Source organism: Nannospalax galili, unplaced genomic scaffold (genome assembly GCF_000622305.1).
Source record: "Nannospalax galili isolate Female #2095 unplaced genomic scaffold, S.galili_v1.0 scaffold335, whole genome shotgun sequence".
NCBI lineage: Eukaryota > Metazoa > Chordata > Mammalia > Rodentia > Spalacidae > Nannospalax > Nannospalax galili.
The window spans coordinates 2376650-2393942 of NW_008337842.1; the positions used below are offsets into that span (position 1 = coordinate 2376650).

The 17293-nt window shown below is 40.3% G+C and overlaps 2 protein-coding genes across 3 annotated transcripts in view; both read right to left on the reverse strand.

Annotated features, from left to right (window-relative positions):
* Positions 1–9985, reverse strand: part of Bco2 (beta-carotene oxygenase 2) — a 57524-nt gene extending 47539 nt beyond the window's left edge. Inside the window, exons 1-2 of the mRNA XM_017798082.2 lie at positions 9836–9985; positions 4070–4268 (exon numbers count right to left, since the gene is read on the reverse strand). Of these exons, the coding sequence (XP_017653571.1) occupies positions 4070–4233 (164 nt within the window). The 5' untranslated portion in view covers positions 4234–4268; positions 9836–9985. The remainder of the gene's footprint in view (positions 1–4069; positions 4269–9835) is intronic.
* A 1735-nt stretch (positions 9986–11720) lies between these two features.
* On the reverse strand, positions 11721–15750 carry Tex12 (testis expressed 12). 2 transcript variants are annotated; one of them, XM_008832818.3, is made up of 5 exons: positions 15714–15750; positions 14115–14193; positions 12965–13073; positions 12818–12869; positions 11721–12102 (listed from the first exon to the last, which is right to left on the reverse strand). In XM_008832818.3, exons 2-5 carry the CDS (start codon positions 14175–14177, stop codon positions 11958–11960), a joined length of 369 nt encoding a protein of 122 aa, XP_008831040.1. In that variant the 5' UTR covers positions 14178–14193; positions 15714–15750; the 3' UTR covers positions 11721–11957. The 2 variants fall into 2 exon arrangements, with proteins under 2 accessions (XP_008831040.1, XP_017653573.1); XM_017798084.2 differs by lacking the exon at positions 15714–15750 and adding an exon at positions 14735–14809.
* Positions 15751–17293: the final 1543 nt, after the last annotated feature.

The following is a 17293-nucleotide window of genomic DNA, read 5'->3' on the forward strand; positions in this document are numbered from 1 at the left end:
GGTGGTGCAGGCCCAGGGAAGCAGAGCGAGGTGAGGGCAGGGCCAGGACCAGAAGTGGTGCTCCTGCAGGCCCAGGGAAGCTGAGAGAGGTGAGGGTGGGGTCAGGACCAGAAGCGGTGCTCCTGGAGCCCAAGAAAGGGCCTGAGTTGCTCTGGGTGAGAAGGATCAGGAAACAGTATTGGTTCCCCAGGTGTCTGGGGCCCCAAGACTAGGAATGGCACAGGGTCCAAACTAGAGTATAGAACAGCGGGCGGGGAGGCAGGGGGGTGGGGTGTGGAGTGGAAGGGTGAATGAGGCTTAGGGAGTCCCAGCGCAGAGAGCTGCGCTGTAGACTTACCCCAAGAGGCCTGAGGATAGTCAGTTTTTCTATTTCTGCTACAAAATTTGGTCTGCTTAACTTTTCTAATTTAAAATTTCAGTAATCCATTGTTCCTTAGAAAGTTATTCAAGGTTTCAAATGTATTTGCGTGGAGTCCTCTGTAATTTTTCTGTTTCAATGCTTACTTACCATTTCTTGTTTTTGTATATTTGTACTTTCTTACTTTTTCTTTTTAATCATGCCACCAAGTGGTTTGTGTACTCTGATATTTTTTCCCAAAAACCCTAAAAATAAAATTGTTTCAATAATTTTAGCTATACTGTGTTTAATCCTTTTAAAACTTCAATACTTAGAATCAAGCCAGGCATGGTGGCACATGCCTTTAATAACAGCATTCTGGAAACAGAGACAGATGGAGCTCTGTGAGATCAAGGCCAGCCTGGTCTACATAGTGAGTTCCAGGCCAGCTGGGGCTGCAGGGAGACCCTGTCTCAAAAAAGACACACACGCAAACACACACACATACACACATACACAAAACCCTTCACTACTTAGAATCAAGCACAATAGGTGCGTATGGAAGTACATATGTGTAGTCCTACTACTTGGGAGACTGAGGCAGGAGAATCATAAGCTTTAGGCTACCCTGGGCTACAGAGTGATTCCAGGCCAACCTGGGCTACACAGTGAGACCCTATCTCAAAAATTAAAACAGAAACAAAAGAAAGACTTCAGATATGGGACAGTTATACAGGGCTAGGTTCCAGATGTGGTCTCTGTATGTGGCCTTATTGAAGTGACACAGAGAAAATCACTCTGTCCAAGAAAAGGTAGACCATCATCATCATAGATGCCAAAGTCCTTCCTGGACAGTGGTAGACATTACACTACATTGACTATTTAGCATTCTTCCAAGATTCATGCAACTTTAAAACAATGATGAGTATGTCTTCAATTAAATCATTGATTAAAAACTAAAAATCTTAATTGAAGAGAGAGGCTGGGCACATTGTTACTGTCTGCATAGAGACATGGATCTGTCCGAGGGCTTCTAACAAGTACCCAGAGCTTCACAGCTACATGGGCCAATTTTTACCCCAGTGACAACTTGCACTGCCCTCTTCTAAGCCCCAGATCCTCCCTTTCCTTCTAACCTGAGGGATCAACCTCTAAACTGAGGGTCTGCCTCTGTGGCCTGAAGATATCTGCACTTCCCACCTAAAGACAGGCAAGATCCAGTTCTTGCTACAAATGCTGGCTGTTGGCTTTGAGAATCCTGACTTGAAGGACAAAGTCATACTTGTGAGGACCAGCGCACCACCTACTTCCTGACAAAGACGCTTATCTTAGAAGAGACCTGAGTTGTCTGGGCTGCTTGGTTTTGACAAAAGGTTACACCATCTCCTTCTACAGCAGATGAAACACCATAAACTTTGCATGAGGCTATTACTCTCTGAAGGAGGGACTGGTAGCTTTCTCCTCCCCTTCTGCCTCCTTCGCCTTTTTTCATGCTCCCTCTTCCAAACTGCAGCTTTGTATGAATGATAAACATGTGAACTAGGGGAAAGTCAGAACTTCCCTCGTAATTCACCACTATCTTTTCATCACCTCCAACCTCCCTCAGCCTCCATCCTCCTCTCCACCCGACCTACAACCTGGCATCTGAAGTGACTCTTTAAAGGCGCCTTGCAGGGCTGGGGTAAGGAGGGCTCCACTGCATTTCATGCATAGTATTCGGTGAAGATGAGGTTCAGCAAAATAAACTGTCTGCAAGCATGAAACATGCATATTAAAAATATGTTGAGGGGCTACAGAAATGTCTCAGCAGTTAAGAGCACTGGTTGCTCTTACAGAGGAGCCAGTTCCCAACACCTATATGTTGGCTAACAACCATCTGTAACTCCAGTTCCAGGGGATCCAACACACTTTTCTGGCCTCTGCAGACATGGCATACACGTGGTAAACTTATATACATGCAGACAAAACACTCATGCACATAAAAAAATAAGTAAATCTAAAAATAACAATTTAAAAAAATCTCAAGAATGCCATAATCCCCTTGGTTCTTGGTCTGTTTCCTAAAAATAGCTGGCGAGTCAAAACAAGACCATGACAGTTCTAGTCAGACCCAGTACTGGTGGTGTAGCTAACAGAAAGTACAGCAGTAACAGTAACAGTAAAATACAACAGAAGAAAAGAAGGAATTAACTTTTACAGTACAGAATTTCAGTTCTGTAAGATGAAATGAGTTCTGTGGATACGTGGTAGTTATGCCGGCACAACACTGGGAATAAACTCAATGCCCACTGAGCTGATAAATAATTAAGACGGCTAATGTTTATGTTATGTACATTTTGCTAAACTTTTTAATTTAGGTACTAAGTCCTAGAATATCATCCAGCCATTAAAAAGAATGGTTATTCAGACTTTGCTGCTGCATAAACAGAAAGTTACAATAGTGTAAATTATTTTCAATTTTTAAAATTTTTTTTTAATTTTACTGAATTTTTTGTGTATTTTATACAGAACACCTCAAACAATTTTAATCATCTTTATACCCCCGTCCCCACTGGCACCCTCCCATAGACCCCCTCCTCCCACTGGAGCCCATATACTCTGTCATCCCTGTTAAGGCCCACTGTGTTGTCAGTGTCCCCAGCCATTCCCCTGTGCAAGTCCATCCACTGAGTCTAGTCAGTCTATCTGGAATCCCTTGTTTTAAGAAGATCAGCTCTTCTTCATCTAGTGTAAATTTTTTTAAAGCAGAACAAAAGAAATTTCTATTGATGACTGTAATTGTTTAAAATAAATCTATAGGAACATACTGGGGAAGACTGGCAGGAAATGACATCAAGTTGCTAACAGAGTGGTACATAGTTCCTTCTCTCTTTTCTACAGTTCAAAAGTTTTACACAAAAATGTTTTGACATTTAAAAATGTTACTAACAAAGATGATTCCTTCCTAGCTATAGGTGTTTCTTTCTCTTACTATATCCTTCCTAGACACACAAAAAAGCCTATTTGTATCTATTTATTGAGTGCTATCTAGGTGTAAGCCACTGGTATAGAGACTAATAATATTTCAGTAAATTAAAAAATGTTTTTTCCTGCTTGGAACTTACATCCTAGTGGAGAAACACAGCTAACATACTTAAGCAAAACAAACCAGACACACAAACAAGGTCACTAGACACTGACAGTGCTGCGTAGAGAGCTGGTGATGCAGCAAACCTCAGCATTCTAGAATAAGAAGTCAGCGGAGAGTCAAAGCATGAGTGATCTGAGTTGACATCTGAAGGACAAGAATCAGAGTTGGGCAATTAGGGAAGACAGTAAGAGAGGGCTAATGCCAAGATACTGGGCAAAATCAACATGCCCAGTAAGAGGAACTGAAAGTGATCACTGTGTCTATGGCGTACAGGATGACAGAGAAAGTAGCAGGAGGTGAAGACACTGTCCTTCCTTCAGGAACTTGTAATAGCTCAGTAGCCATACAGAGACCATTAACATTGCTCCTCTTTGGGCACAAACCCACAGAGAACTTCACTAACAATAATTATATGCCAAGGGCAGGGCGTGCAAGGCTTTACAAAGAAGACTTTTATTCTTCCCCTAGACTACAATTTCCCTGTCTGTAATCAAAAGGATCAAATGGCACTATTCTCCTCAGAGAGGAAGGAGAAAGAGATTCACATTCCATAGCATCAACCCATGCCAAGAAGCCCAAATTTTTCCAAAATCTAGGCTTACTTATCCTTGCCAAACTCGAACTTCCCAGGTCCAACACGAAGCAGACAGCCATTGAGCCACTCAGGAATGTGTCCTCGGATGTGAGCAGGGATGGCCTGCGGAGTCTCCTCCACCGTGGTCAGCAGTGGGGCAATGTACCGCAGACTCTCGTGCTGTCCCAACATGGTTTTCTGATGAGTATTTCCCACGTACTTCAGAACTGTGAAAGGAAAGTCAAAAGCGCGTGCGCACGCGCGCACACACACACACACACACACACACACGCACGCACACACACACACACACACACACACACACGCGCGCGCGCACAAATGTTACCAGATCTCCCTTTAACGTGCCTATTCCACGTTAATAATTCTGTGGACTGGCAGCGTGAAGGAAATATAAACCTAATACCAAGTAGGCTTCAAATCCCTCTCTTTCCTCATTCTCACACCACCAACATGGATGCTCCGTTTCTGAGTCATAGCAATTCTATTTTTCAGTGGTACTCTAAATATTAAGTCAGGACTTTACTATTGTTAACACCTCTCATAGTTGCACAATGCTTATCTTTTTAAAAAGATTAACTCCACATCTTAACCCCAGATGTGCTAAAAGCAACTTGACTATTATAGTAAAACTGGTGGCCATTCAATATTATCACACTGATCCCAATACTTTGAATCAATACTGTTCTCCAATGAGAACAGTATCATAAATTATCCAGGAACCCACACTATGAAATGACATGAAGTCAATAAGCTACAAGAAGTAAAAGTCATCATATAATCAGCAGCTAAAAATGCCCCTACTATTTCATACTTACCGTAGTTCACACGGTAGTAAGTATTGCTTAAATGTAAAGAGGTGTGGTCAAATATAACTGTAGTTAGAATAAATTTGTTTTGCTTTGTTTGAGACAGGGTCTCCCTGTAGCCCCAGCTGATCTGAACTCATTAGGTAGACCAGACTGGCCTCAATATCACAGAGATCTGCCTGCCTCTGCCTCCTGAGTGCTTGGATTGAAGGTGTGTGCCACCACACCCTAGCTAATTGTAATTTTGGATACAATATTTCACTTCACCAATGATACAATCCAAATTTCATCAGTGATGCAAAAATCCAGACTAGAAAAAATGAACTAACAGATAAGGGAACTATTCTCCTTTAAGACACAAGTTTTATGTTCTTTTGACAAATTATTTTATATATTATATTTATTATCTAATTTCTTTCAAATATTCAGTTTGGAGCACTCAAGATCTTTTACTTTCCTAAATATAACAATTCAGTCAGGCCCAGCTATTTCTTGTTCTCTCAAATAAAATTCACTTTCAGCCTGAATGCCTTCCCCAAAACCTCTCCATAAGAAAGTCCTAAGTGGAGATGTAGGTGTATTTGCCTGATATACCCAAAGCCTTGTATTTGATTCCAGCAATGAAAAACCAAAAACCAAACAAACAAAGCCAAGAGGATTTTTCCCAGTTGTGGTGGTACACACTGTAATCATAATTTATCCAATGACATTCCAGAGGTAAAGGAAGGAGAAGTGAGACCAGCCTGGGTTACACAGTGAGACACTGTCTGGGGGTTGGGGGCGGGTGATAATCAGGGGATGGCAGGAGGCAGAGGGGTTGGGAGGCAGAGGGCAGGGCAGCTGACCAATTAGTGAGTAGCAACAGGTTCAAGGAGAGACCCTGTCACAAAAAAAAAATAGGTGGAAAGCAATTAAAGAAACCTGATATCAACCTCTGGCCACGTACACATACATACAAAGAAACAGAAAAAGAAATTCTATCTATTGTTCAAGGTCTACCTTAAATGTTACTTCCTTCATAGCCCAGCATAGCACATAGCCAGACTGCTTAGGTTCAACTGTTCACCACTGCCAAAGTAAGATTCTCAGCCTAGGAGTTGGAGATGGCTCAGCAGTAAGAGTGAGTACTGTTCTTCCAGAGGACCCAAGTTTAGTTCCCAGCACCCATGTTAGACACCTCACAACCTTCTGTAATTCCAATTTCGGGGGCTCTGATATCTCTGGTCTCCAGGGACACCTACATTCATGTGCACACACACACACACACACACACACACACACACACAACTAAATAATAAAATAATAATGTAAGGGGGCTAGAGAGATGGCTAAAGAGTTAAGAGCACTGGTTGCTCTTGCAAAAGACCTAGGTTCAGTTCTCAGCACCCACATGACCACTAACAGTAGTTCATATCTTCAACTCCAGGGACATCCTCTTCTGGCCTCTTAAGTGCACTGCATGCACATGGTGCACTTAATATACATGCAGGCGAAAACATTCACACACATAATATAAAAATAAATAATTAAAAAATAATAATAATAATAATATACCCAGGTGTGGTCGCACACGCCTTTAATCCCAGTACTTAGGAGGCAGAGGCAGGCGGATCTTTGTGAGTTCGAGGCCAGCCTGGTCTATATAGTGAGTTCCAGGACAGCTGGGGCTACAGGGAGACCCTGTCTCAAAAAGACAAAAAAATAATAATAATTATAATAATAATATAAAACTTGTTTTAAGAGATTCTCAACCTGTTTGTATTATTTCTTCCTTTCTACGGCAGGTTATAAGTAGTATGTGTGCTTATGAAAAGCTTTGGGACACAGTAAATATCCCCACAATGTTTTTTTATTATGTAGCTTCCAGTGATCAGTCCAATAAGGTGTACTATGTATCTTCTTTGAATTATTCTAGTTATTCGACAAAAAACTAGGCAGTGCTGTAAGATTAAGTATTAGAACTGGACATAAAGGAACTTGTCGCCTAGTGGACACAAATGACTAACAGTGTTTGTTTAAGAGTTTCACTCTCTGGCTGGGCGTGGTGGTGCACGACTTTAATCCTAGCCCTCGGGAGGCAGAGACAGGAGGATCCCTGTGAGTTCAAGGCCAGCCTGGTCTACATAGTGAGTTCCAGGACAGCTGGGGCTGCAGGGAGACCCTGTCTCAAAAAGACAAAAAAAAGAAATTTTTACCTGTCTGAGGACTATTTACAACAAAAAGTTTCATTCTTGTCTGAAGACTATTTGCAACAAAAATACTACTTGTGCTATTATCTGGTATTGGTGCTAAAATGCAAACTCCTTGACTCCAGTTCATATCTAATAACTCAAAATCTCTGGGGTGATGCACACAGGTATTCCTGGACATACTGGAATGTGGGAGTCACAGTATTAGGGGAATCAAGGATGTTTTGAAAGAAAAACAAAGTGAACCCCTCATCTGTTGTCCTCTACTTTTTGTTAACATTAGCATATTTATCTTATTCTCCTATTAAACTAAAATTCCCTGAAGATGAGTATGTTATTTTGTGTATATATATATGTATATTAGTTATTTTATATATATACATATAATATATATTATATATAAACTGAAATCCCAATTGGATGCACATGAATTTTAAGCATTTTTACACTTAGAAAATACTTGCACATTCTCTACTTCACGTTATTAGCTATCTACATGTTCTTCAAACTTTCTGTGCTATTCAATACGGCTGTCACCATCTCCTTAAACTTTTTGTAGTCTTGGCTTGGGAGACACTGTGTTATTCTAACTTTTCTGCCCCTCTCTGACAACTCTGCTTTATGCCAGCTTCATTACTCATTAGCTGGCAATCTTACGCAAATAGCTCAATCCTGTTGAACCTCAGGTATTTCATAGATAAAATGAGGATAAAGGGAGGTTAATGTTCCCTGCATGTATCTATCATCATAATTAAATATAATGACACTTTGCAAATGCTAATCCCCTTTACTAGATCTTTCTCCCTTATCACCACATAAATGTCAAGGCATAACCTTGGACCTTTCCTCTTAATCTCAACATTCTCCCTTGCCAATCTCACCTAGCCTTAAATTCACTAGTTGTCTTAGCGGTGACTCTCAACATGTCAGCATAGAATTCATTTTCCTCTTCCAGATCAGTCCTTCCACCAGCTAAATCACCTCACTTCAACATCTGTGAGTATTCAATTCATTTTGTCTGTTGTCTTTACATTTACTATGTAAAATTCTGCTGACCTCACCTACACAGGCACAGTATGTGAAAATGATGACATGAGGTGGCCTATGTATAAATCCCCAGGGCTCAAAAATCTGCACAGGTAACTAGAGAAATCCTGTTTCCACCAGTCCCTCCGCCCTGGCAGCTCTACAAGCTTTTTCCTAGCCTGAGCCTGTCTTCAAGACAGATGCTTCCACATCCCTTTTCCTTCCATTACTTCCTCCTACTGTCCTAATTTAGGCCCTTGCCTCCTAACTGGGTAACAGCCTCCCATTGGAAGGAAAAACTCAATAAGAAATCAAGCTATCTTCTATACACCAGAGCTTCCTAATCAGTGAGCCCCTTTGCCCATAGGATGGCAGGAAATGACAAGCCAATTGCCTCCAGCTCTAAGTAGCACATCAGGATTACAGATTCTAGTTGACTCCAATGACCAGTGAAAATATAATTTTTTTTAATTTTATTTTTTTTTCTGCATATGAATGTATTGCCTGCATGTATGTAAGTATACCCATGCCATGTAATGACCGAGATCAGAAAAGGGCATCAGATCCCCTGGAACTGGAGTAACAGAGATGGTTGTTAGCCATCATGTGGGTGCTGGGAATCAAACTTGGGTCCTCTGTAAGAGCAGTCAGTACCCTTAACCAATGAACCATGTCTCCAGCCCTGAAAATATTGTAATTTCTTAAGTGTGCAATGATATTGAAAAGACTGAGACACACTGCTACCAAATGAAACTTCTTCCTAAACATAGATCTGACTGCATCATATATCCCTCCATAACTCACAAAACACTTGTCAGTCTACCTGTAAAGTCTAAACTACTTGACCGGGCACTTAATGCAGGCCTTCTCTGGTCTCACCCCAGTCTACCTGCCCAGTTCTTCCTCTCACCAATGCCTCACTGGACCCCTCCCTGTTTTCTTCTCATTGTATCATTCTATCTGTTCACCTGGAAATTTCCCATCTCCTTCAGATGGAATGTACATACGCAACTTAAATCTTCAAGGTCCAGTTTCCATGTCACCTGCTTCATAAACAGCAAGGACTGATTCTCCTTAGTCTGAACTCACATTGCAGCTGTTTACAGCTTTCCTGTGCTCTGCTCCTTATCTCATTCTGTCGTGTATGATAAAGACGAATATACTTTACAATCTCTGCAAGCAGACTCCTTGAGAACAAAGTCTAGTTGTTTTCCCTCTCCTTCTAGTACCTAATCAATCACCTTACACACTGCAAGCACTAAACTAACAAATAATTTTAATTTACAGCTTATATCAGTACAATTTCTGTATCAGTCAACTTCTAGAAATAATCAAGGACTAATCATAGAACAGAAAGCTACAAAAGAAAAAAATCATGTTTTGAAACAGTTTCCCAGAATGCAAGTAGAAGAACCAAGCATTTACAATAGAACACGAGGCAGTAATTCCCCATCTGGAAAAGTCTGAATAATGAAAACCCTTTTGATGGCACATCCAAGAAAAATGTCTAAACCTGAATCTTGCCCTAGTGTTGCATAAACTGCTGGAACAGAAGGCTGTTTCCCAATAATGAGCAAACCAATCCTGAAGTCTTCTTTCACCTCTCCCTCTGTGGAGTTGCTGCCCACATCACACAGAGAGGAAACCTTGAGAAGTCTTCCAAACTCTTCAGGACACAGGCACCGAATCCAACTGCAGACTGGTAGGAAAAAAAAGAAGAGGGAAAGGAGGGGGCAGGGGTCAACCCCCTACCTGGGAGACGGTGTGTGCAGCACCACGGAAAGAAAACACACTGCAGTGGCAGAAAGACTGCTGAGATAACGGGAAAGGGACTCAAGAAAGTATTTTTGAGCAGTAGATCCCAACACTTCCAAATCTGTCCACCACTGGCAACTGTGAGTAAACAAGGTTCGTTCATAGCTTCCGGGGTTGAACCTGGCCCTGTGACAGAATGGGATGGGGAGGGGAGGCAGGGGCGGGGTTTCAAATCACCATTAATCCGAGTCTCATTTCCATGGCAAGAATCCAACAAACTAACTATAAATAATCTTTAGTCTTGACACATTAACATCAGACCAATAATGGTCTTCCTCCTTAACGTTTCCTTTCTCGAATCTGTCCCCAAGCTGTAGTGAAGTCGGGGGACATGAATCCACAGAGTACTTGCACTATGCCACTCCTCAGCTCTAAAGGATTCAGACACGGAATAAAGTCCAAATTCAGACAGTCAATAAAGGACTCTACCTTCAGACAAGAGGTTTATCATGACTTCCAGGTCAGCCTGGACTATAGAGCAAGACTTCTCAAAAAAAAAAAAAGTAATTTGATAAAATGAGATTTTATTTCAAAATTTAGAAGGCAGCAAGGCAAAAATGCTGCCTCCTTTAAGAATACAAATCTCTGGGCTGCAGAGATGGCTCAGCAGTTAAGAGCCCTGGCTGCTCTTGCAGAGAACCCAGGTTCTGTCCCCAGCATCCACAACCATCTGTAACTCTAGTTCCAGGGGCTCCAATACCCTCTTCTGGGCTGTACAGGCACTGCACACATGGGTGCCCTTACATACATGCAGGCAAATCACTCACACACATAATATAAAATAAATTTAAAGGCCAGGTGTTGTAGCACACACCTGTAGTCCCAGCATTTGGGAAGCAGAGGCAGGAGGATCTCTGTGAGTTCAAGGTCAGCCTGATATACATAGTGAGTTCCAGACCAGATGGGGCTACAGGGAGACCCTGTTTCAAAAAAAGACTGCCCCCCAAAAATTTTTTTAATAAAAATACAAATTCCCTGTGTTAGCCTATGCAAATGTATCCAATGTATTGCTTATATTAGAAAATCTACGTATAAAACTGAATTGCCTTATTTACTGAAACTGGAGACTGATTTTTTTTTAAATCTGGACAATGGAGTTATAAACCACATAGATAATTTTAATTAAAATCACAGCAGTACTTTATTTGTATCAAAGGAATAACTTTTTAGTCTGATATTAGATCCTCTAAATTCAATTTCGCATTATAAGGACTGAAGTGACCTGCCCAAGTCACCTTAAGCTGATCTCCTTAGTTCCATATTACTAATCTCTATCCCATTCCACATACTGCTAAGGCTTCCAAATATAACTCATTAACTTCATGAATTGATGGGATTAATATGTAAAAAGCCACTCTAACAGCCAGACACAGTGGTACCTAACTTTAGCCCCACCACTAGGAAGGCTGAGACAAGTGGACTATGAGTCTAAGAAAAAGGGATACATATAGCAAAACTCTTAATAAATAAATAAATAGCCAGGTTATGGTTATTTCTGATTTTTATTTTACTACTTTTATCACACACAAAAAAATTTAAGCCAGGTTTTTATTAGTCAAATATAATGGTTAATAGTAAAAAAAAAAAATCAAATGGTAATATTTAAATAGCAGTGGCACATAGTTATTTTATTATACTGAGAAACTGCATAAGTTATCTTTAATGTTTTAATGGTCTTTTATAATACTGACAAAGAAAAACATTTTAAAACTATCTGCTATTTAAATAAAATATTGTTAAGCATAATCAAATTAGCAGAGTCCTATTTTACAAGTTTAAGAAGGATAAGATGTTTGGAAGAAAAAGAGAAAGAAAAGAATATATATATGATTTTTAAACTTTGTATTTTTTATTTGCCATGCCAAATATTTGAGCCTCAAAAGAAATATTACATACTTCATATTAATGTCCAGCTTCCATCCTCTTTTAAATCTAGAAAAAAAGGAACTCGCCTCCTCCATTTAGTATATACATTTTCTTTAACAAATAAAAACATAAGGTCACTTTTTTATTACAACACTAATAGGCAGAAACTATCAGCTGATGTTAAGTATACATTTTATTTTTGCAGTGTGTTTGTAATCATTGTAAACCTCTCTTTCAGGAGCTCTCTTTTTTGTAGTAGGTAGTTTTCAATAGAATTGGCTTCTTTGAAGAGTCCATCTAGCTCGTTAATGTAAGATGCATCCACTGCTGCTCTCTCACTAACAACAGAAAAAAGTTTCATGTTAAATTAGTTATAAAGTCTAGATACACCATCATGGTGATGTACTTTATTATCTTGCATCTGCTAGTTATTTCATTTATATGGTTTTTCCCATAAGAGAAAGTAACTAATTTACTAATATTCTTCAGGGAAATTTTAAGCAAGTCCAACACATATATTTTGACTACTTAAAAAGTCTCCTGACACATGGAAAGTACACTTTACTCACTACAATATTAAATTATATAAATTAATCTTACAATTACAAACTATTACTCAGGTAATAGTTTGCCAAGAAGCTTAAAAAACACCTTATAATATATCATAATCTGAAGCCATATTTTTAAATCCACACATACTGAGAAAATATATCAAATACTTTAACTTCTATTAACATAAATTCCACAAGACTAATACTATTCTCAAAGAGATAGTTATATAAAATTTAAAAGACAGTATCATCTAATTAGAGACAAAATCTAGTCTAGTATTAACTCTGGCAATACCACTAAGGATGTTTAGATAAGTTGGGGTAAGTCCCTCAAAATAATCAACTAACCTATTATAAGAAATTGAGATAGCATTTTAAGACTTCAAAATCTTAGTTAATAGATAGGCTGTTCAGCCATGGAATAAAATTTCTCATTACAGAGTTTTCAGGAGAAAAGGCTTTCTAACATAAACACTCAAGAAAATATACTGTAAGTACTTACCTTAAAACCTTTGCATACGTAGTCAGCATCACATTAATTTCCTTGCTTATATCTGTTTTTAAAAAATCATTGAGTATGCTGTGAAATGCAATAAACTTTTTGTCTGATATAATCAATGTACATAAATATAAGCATTTTATACATCACCACTCAAATCTTTCTCCAGGGAGTCATCTTTAAATAGTCCAGAATATTCAGAGAAATATGAATTTAAGTTTCCAAGAGAAGATTGCTGTGGACTAACTGGCAATTGGGGCTAGTAGAAGAAAGTAAACAGGCAGGTCAGTAAGAAGATCTTTAGGACACATATATTCTGTTTATTTAAAAAAAAAATCACGTATTTTTCAGAGGGGGTGAGGACATGGTTCAGGACTACAGTGCTTAGCTAGCATGCTTAAGTCAAGATCCCAATTTCAATACTCAGTACTGAGAAAGAAAAAATGAAACTCCATGCTGGGAGTTGGGGATTCAGCGCAGTTGCAGAGCACTGGTCTAGGCCCCAGCACTGAAAAATATATTTTTAAGGGGGAAAAAAAGGCAGGCATGCTAGAAATTATATACTAATTAAAGTTTTTATTATCAACAAAACCTTTAGGCTCAAGAAGTACCTCTGTCAAAATACTAAATTTTATTTAGTTTTGGATTTTATTAAAAGTCTTGTATCTTGCAACAGCGAATATTTCTATAGCAATACAGTAACTTTTTGCAAACTTTCTGCAATATAGGGGCTGGTCAGATGACTCAACTATAAAAACCTTTGTCACACAAGACTGACAACATGAATTCAATACCCATACCTATAGTACATAAGAATTTTATTTATCCTAGCAAATAATTATGTTTAAGTAAAGTCCTATGTATCAAAAAGAAATGGACTCGCTTCTGTTACATTTCATTATCACAAGCTATCAAAAAGAAATCTACAAGTAGTTTCTTATAAGTCTCTTCTTAATGAAAAAACACTTGGAGTCAACATACTTCCTGCTAGAACAATCCTAGCCCTGGAAATGTACGAATATTAAATTCCATTAACCAGTACCCCCCTCTTCTTTGACATAGGGTCTCCCCATAGCCCCAGTGGGCCTGGAGGTCCCTGTGTAGACCAGAGTGACCTCAATTTCATGGAGATCTGCCTGCCTCTGCCACCCAAGTACTGGGATTAGAGGTGTGCACCATCCTGTCTGGCTAGTAACATTTAAAAAAATAAGAAAGAAACTCAACATTTTCTTAAATTAAAAAAAAAAACTTTGAGAAATATGTAAAGTACAATAAAAGACTCCAGGAGCATAAAGCTTACCTCCAATTCTCTTGACCGCTTGCAACTTCTAGAATCTGGTTTTACAAGGTGGTTTGCCATCATACTCTAGAGGCACAAACTATAAAGTGTACGGCAATACCAAATTTAGGTACAAACCTTCAGCTCTCTTGAATCCTTTCCTTTTTCTACTGCTGCTATTAATTTCAGTTCTCATGACCTGTCACCTAAACTTTAATGTCTTCCTTCTCTAATTCATCTTATCTTTTGAAACTCTGATTATTGTATTCACTTCCTTCAAGTATCTTTCGGGTAAGGTAAGTTCTGTCACGAGGTCTTCCACTGTCTGGTGCCAATCTACTGTTCAGACCATTTTCAACTACTCTTCTCCATGTAATGAGCCCAACTAATCTCTTTGGCATTTCTGTCTCATTTCAGCACCAGCACATTTAAGATTCTTCTATTTTCAACAAATGCTAATGTTAAAATAGAATTTATAACTCATTTCCCTCAATTCCAATCTCATTATCTGCCCCCCACCAACCCACAACACACAAATGAGAAAACGGGCAGACAGCTGACCAAGCTTAAAACGGTAAGGCTGGGCTATACCAGAACAAGATCTCCTTATTCTGGGATTGTTTCCACTGGGCTCCCCTTACCTTCATACGGCATCAAACTGCCTTCCTATAAATTCTGAACTATTTTCCCAAGGGTCTGAAAAGCTAGGTTTAAACTAGAAAAAAAAAATATTGGAGTTTAAAAGATTGTCTCTACACCTTATAACTGAAACAATCTATTTACATTGAAATTACCAATTTGGGTTTTTCTAACTATGATGAGTTGGATAACTGTAGAGAATCCAGTTACTCATATATAACATGCATATAATGAAAACAAGAGCAAAAAGCACCCTGTAAAAGGGTCTGTCGGTACAGTACCGTGCTCCCGAACCCTACACCACCTTACAGTGGTAAGTTTCAGTGCTAGCCTAGTAACATGCAAACACTACTCCACATGCATAGAAGCACTGACACTGCCTTAAGGAGGTGAAAAGTATTTCAGAGAAACCAACAAGGGAAAATTCTTCTTCCCCTTTTCATTTTCCCTTTTCCTTTCCTACTTCCTCTTTCTTGAAATAACAAAATGTACACATACGTCCAATGGGAACTTTCATACTGAGGTAATTCTGTCTTTGTAAAGCACACTGTTTCCGTCACGGTTCAGGATGCCCCCAGCCTGGAGTGATGACGGACTGACCCCCTCCACCCGCCAAAGGGCAGGGCCCGCCACTGCGGGGGCCGAGGCGGCGCCCTGTGCAGCTGCGGTAGCTGATTTGGCATCCGGGGCTCTAAGACAAGGTCTCACTACGTAGACCAGGCTAGCCTGGAACCCCCTAGACGGCCCATATTGGCCTCCAGCTCACAGCACTCCCTCCCTCACCTCGAGTGTGCTGAGACGGCGACGGCCGCTGCTCTTTCCTCACGCTAGTCTCTCTCCTCACGCCACGTCACGCCCTCCCCACCCCCCCCTTCTCCCGCCTCCCCTCCCTCCTTCCTCTCCTCCCCCTCCTCCCCACACTCTACCCCCAGCCCTGCCGGGCTACTCCATGACGCTCCGCCTCCCTCTCCCCGGCCTCACCCTCCAGCCTCACTCGAGAGGCCGTGCCACCTCAGAGAAGAGCGGGAATGAAGACTTCCGGGCTCCCAGCAGGCAGCGCGCGGGTCACGTGACGGCAGTGCGTCCTCGCATCTCCCGCTCTTTCCGGCAGCTCGGAATCCTCGGGAAATCTGGCTCTTGGTGCCAGCAAGATGTAGAAAGAGTAACTTCTGAGTGTGGGCTCCCAGAAGGAGCGAGGTCTTGTTCCTAGGGCTCGCAGTCTCCGTTCCTGCCTTGGTGCGACCAAACTTTCAGAATCATACCATTTTAGAAAAAATATTTTTTTATTTTATGTGTATGCCTGTAGTGCGTGTGTATGTAATTGCAACCATGTTGTGCAGTACTTGCAGAGGTCAGAAGAGGGCATTGGATCCCCTGGAACTGGAGTTATAGATGGTTGTTAGCTGCTGTGTGGATGCTGGGAACTGGGTCCTCCCTAAAAGGATCCAGTGCTCTTAACTATAGAGCCACCTCTCCAGCCCCAAGACTCACACTTAAGAAAGTAACTTTCTGGGGCTGGAGAGATGGCTCAGAAGTTAAGAGCACTGACTGCTCTTACAGAGGACCCGAGTTTGATTCCCAGGATCTGCATGGATGGCTATGAACCATCCTCAACTCCAGTTCCAGCAGAATCTGATGCCCTCTTCTGACCTCCGAAGCATTGCATGAAACGGTGCACTCCCATACATGCAGGCAATACACTCATACACATAAAATAAAAATAATAAATAAAACATTTTTTAAAAAGAAAAGAAAATGGGGCTGGAGAGATGGCTCAGCGGTTAAGAGCACTGACTGCTCTTGCAGAGGACCCAGGTTCCATTCCCAGCACCCACATGGTGGCTACGAACCATCCTTAACTCCAGTTCCAGGGGAATCCGAAGCCCTCTTCTGCCCTCCGCAGCATTGCATGAAACGGGTGCACTCACATGCAGGCAATACACTCATACACATAAAATAAAAATAATAAATAAAATATTTTTTTAAAAAAGAAACATTCTGGATATGTCAAGTTTAGCAAACCCAATTAGCATTCAAAAGATTTTGAACTATGCATGGTTTACTTACTCATGGCTTAACTTTATTGGGTATTTTCACAGTCAAGCTTCCTAAACTTGTTTTCAGTTAGTTGATGTGGTTCATTTTTTTTAAGTACATTGCCTCATAAAACAAGGTCAATAACACAAGTCTATGAACTCTAAGTGCATAATTTTACATTTTAGTAAGCTATATTCAATGCACGCACGTGGGTTTTTTCATTTATTTAAATGTAAACATCAAGGCTGGAAAGTGGCTAGAAATGTAGCTCTGTGGGAGAACACACTTGTATAACTAGACTGTTCTATCCCCAATATGGGAGGTGGGGAGGGGGAACTACTTGAAAGTGTATGTATATATTTGTTCGGTGTTTATGTTCATTGTCTTAAGGAAGTTCTTGGAAAATACAGTTTGCAGGCTTGATTTGCTAACTGGTGAAATATAAGCTGTTTACTAAACACTACACTAAATGGGTGAAGTTGACAATCTTCAAAGAGTTCCCTGGCCATTGTCTGAGGACTGAT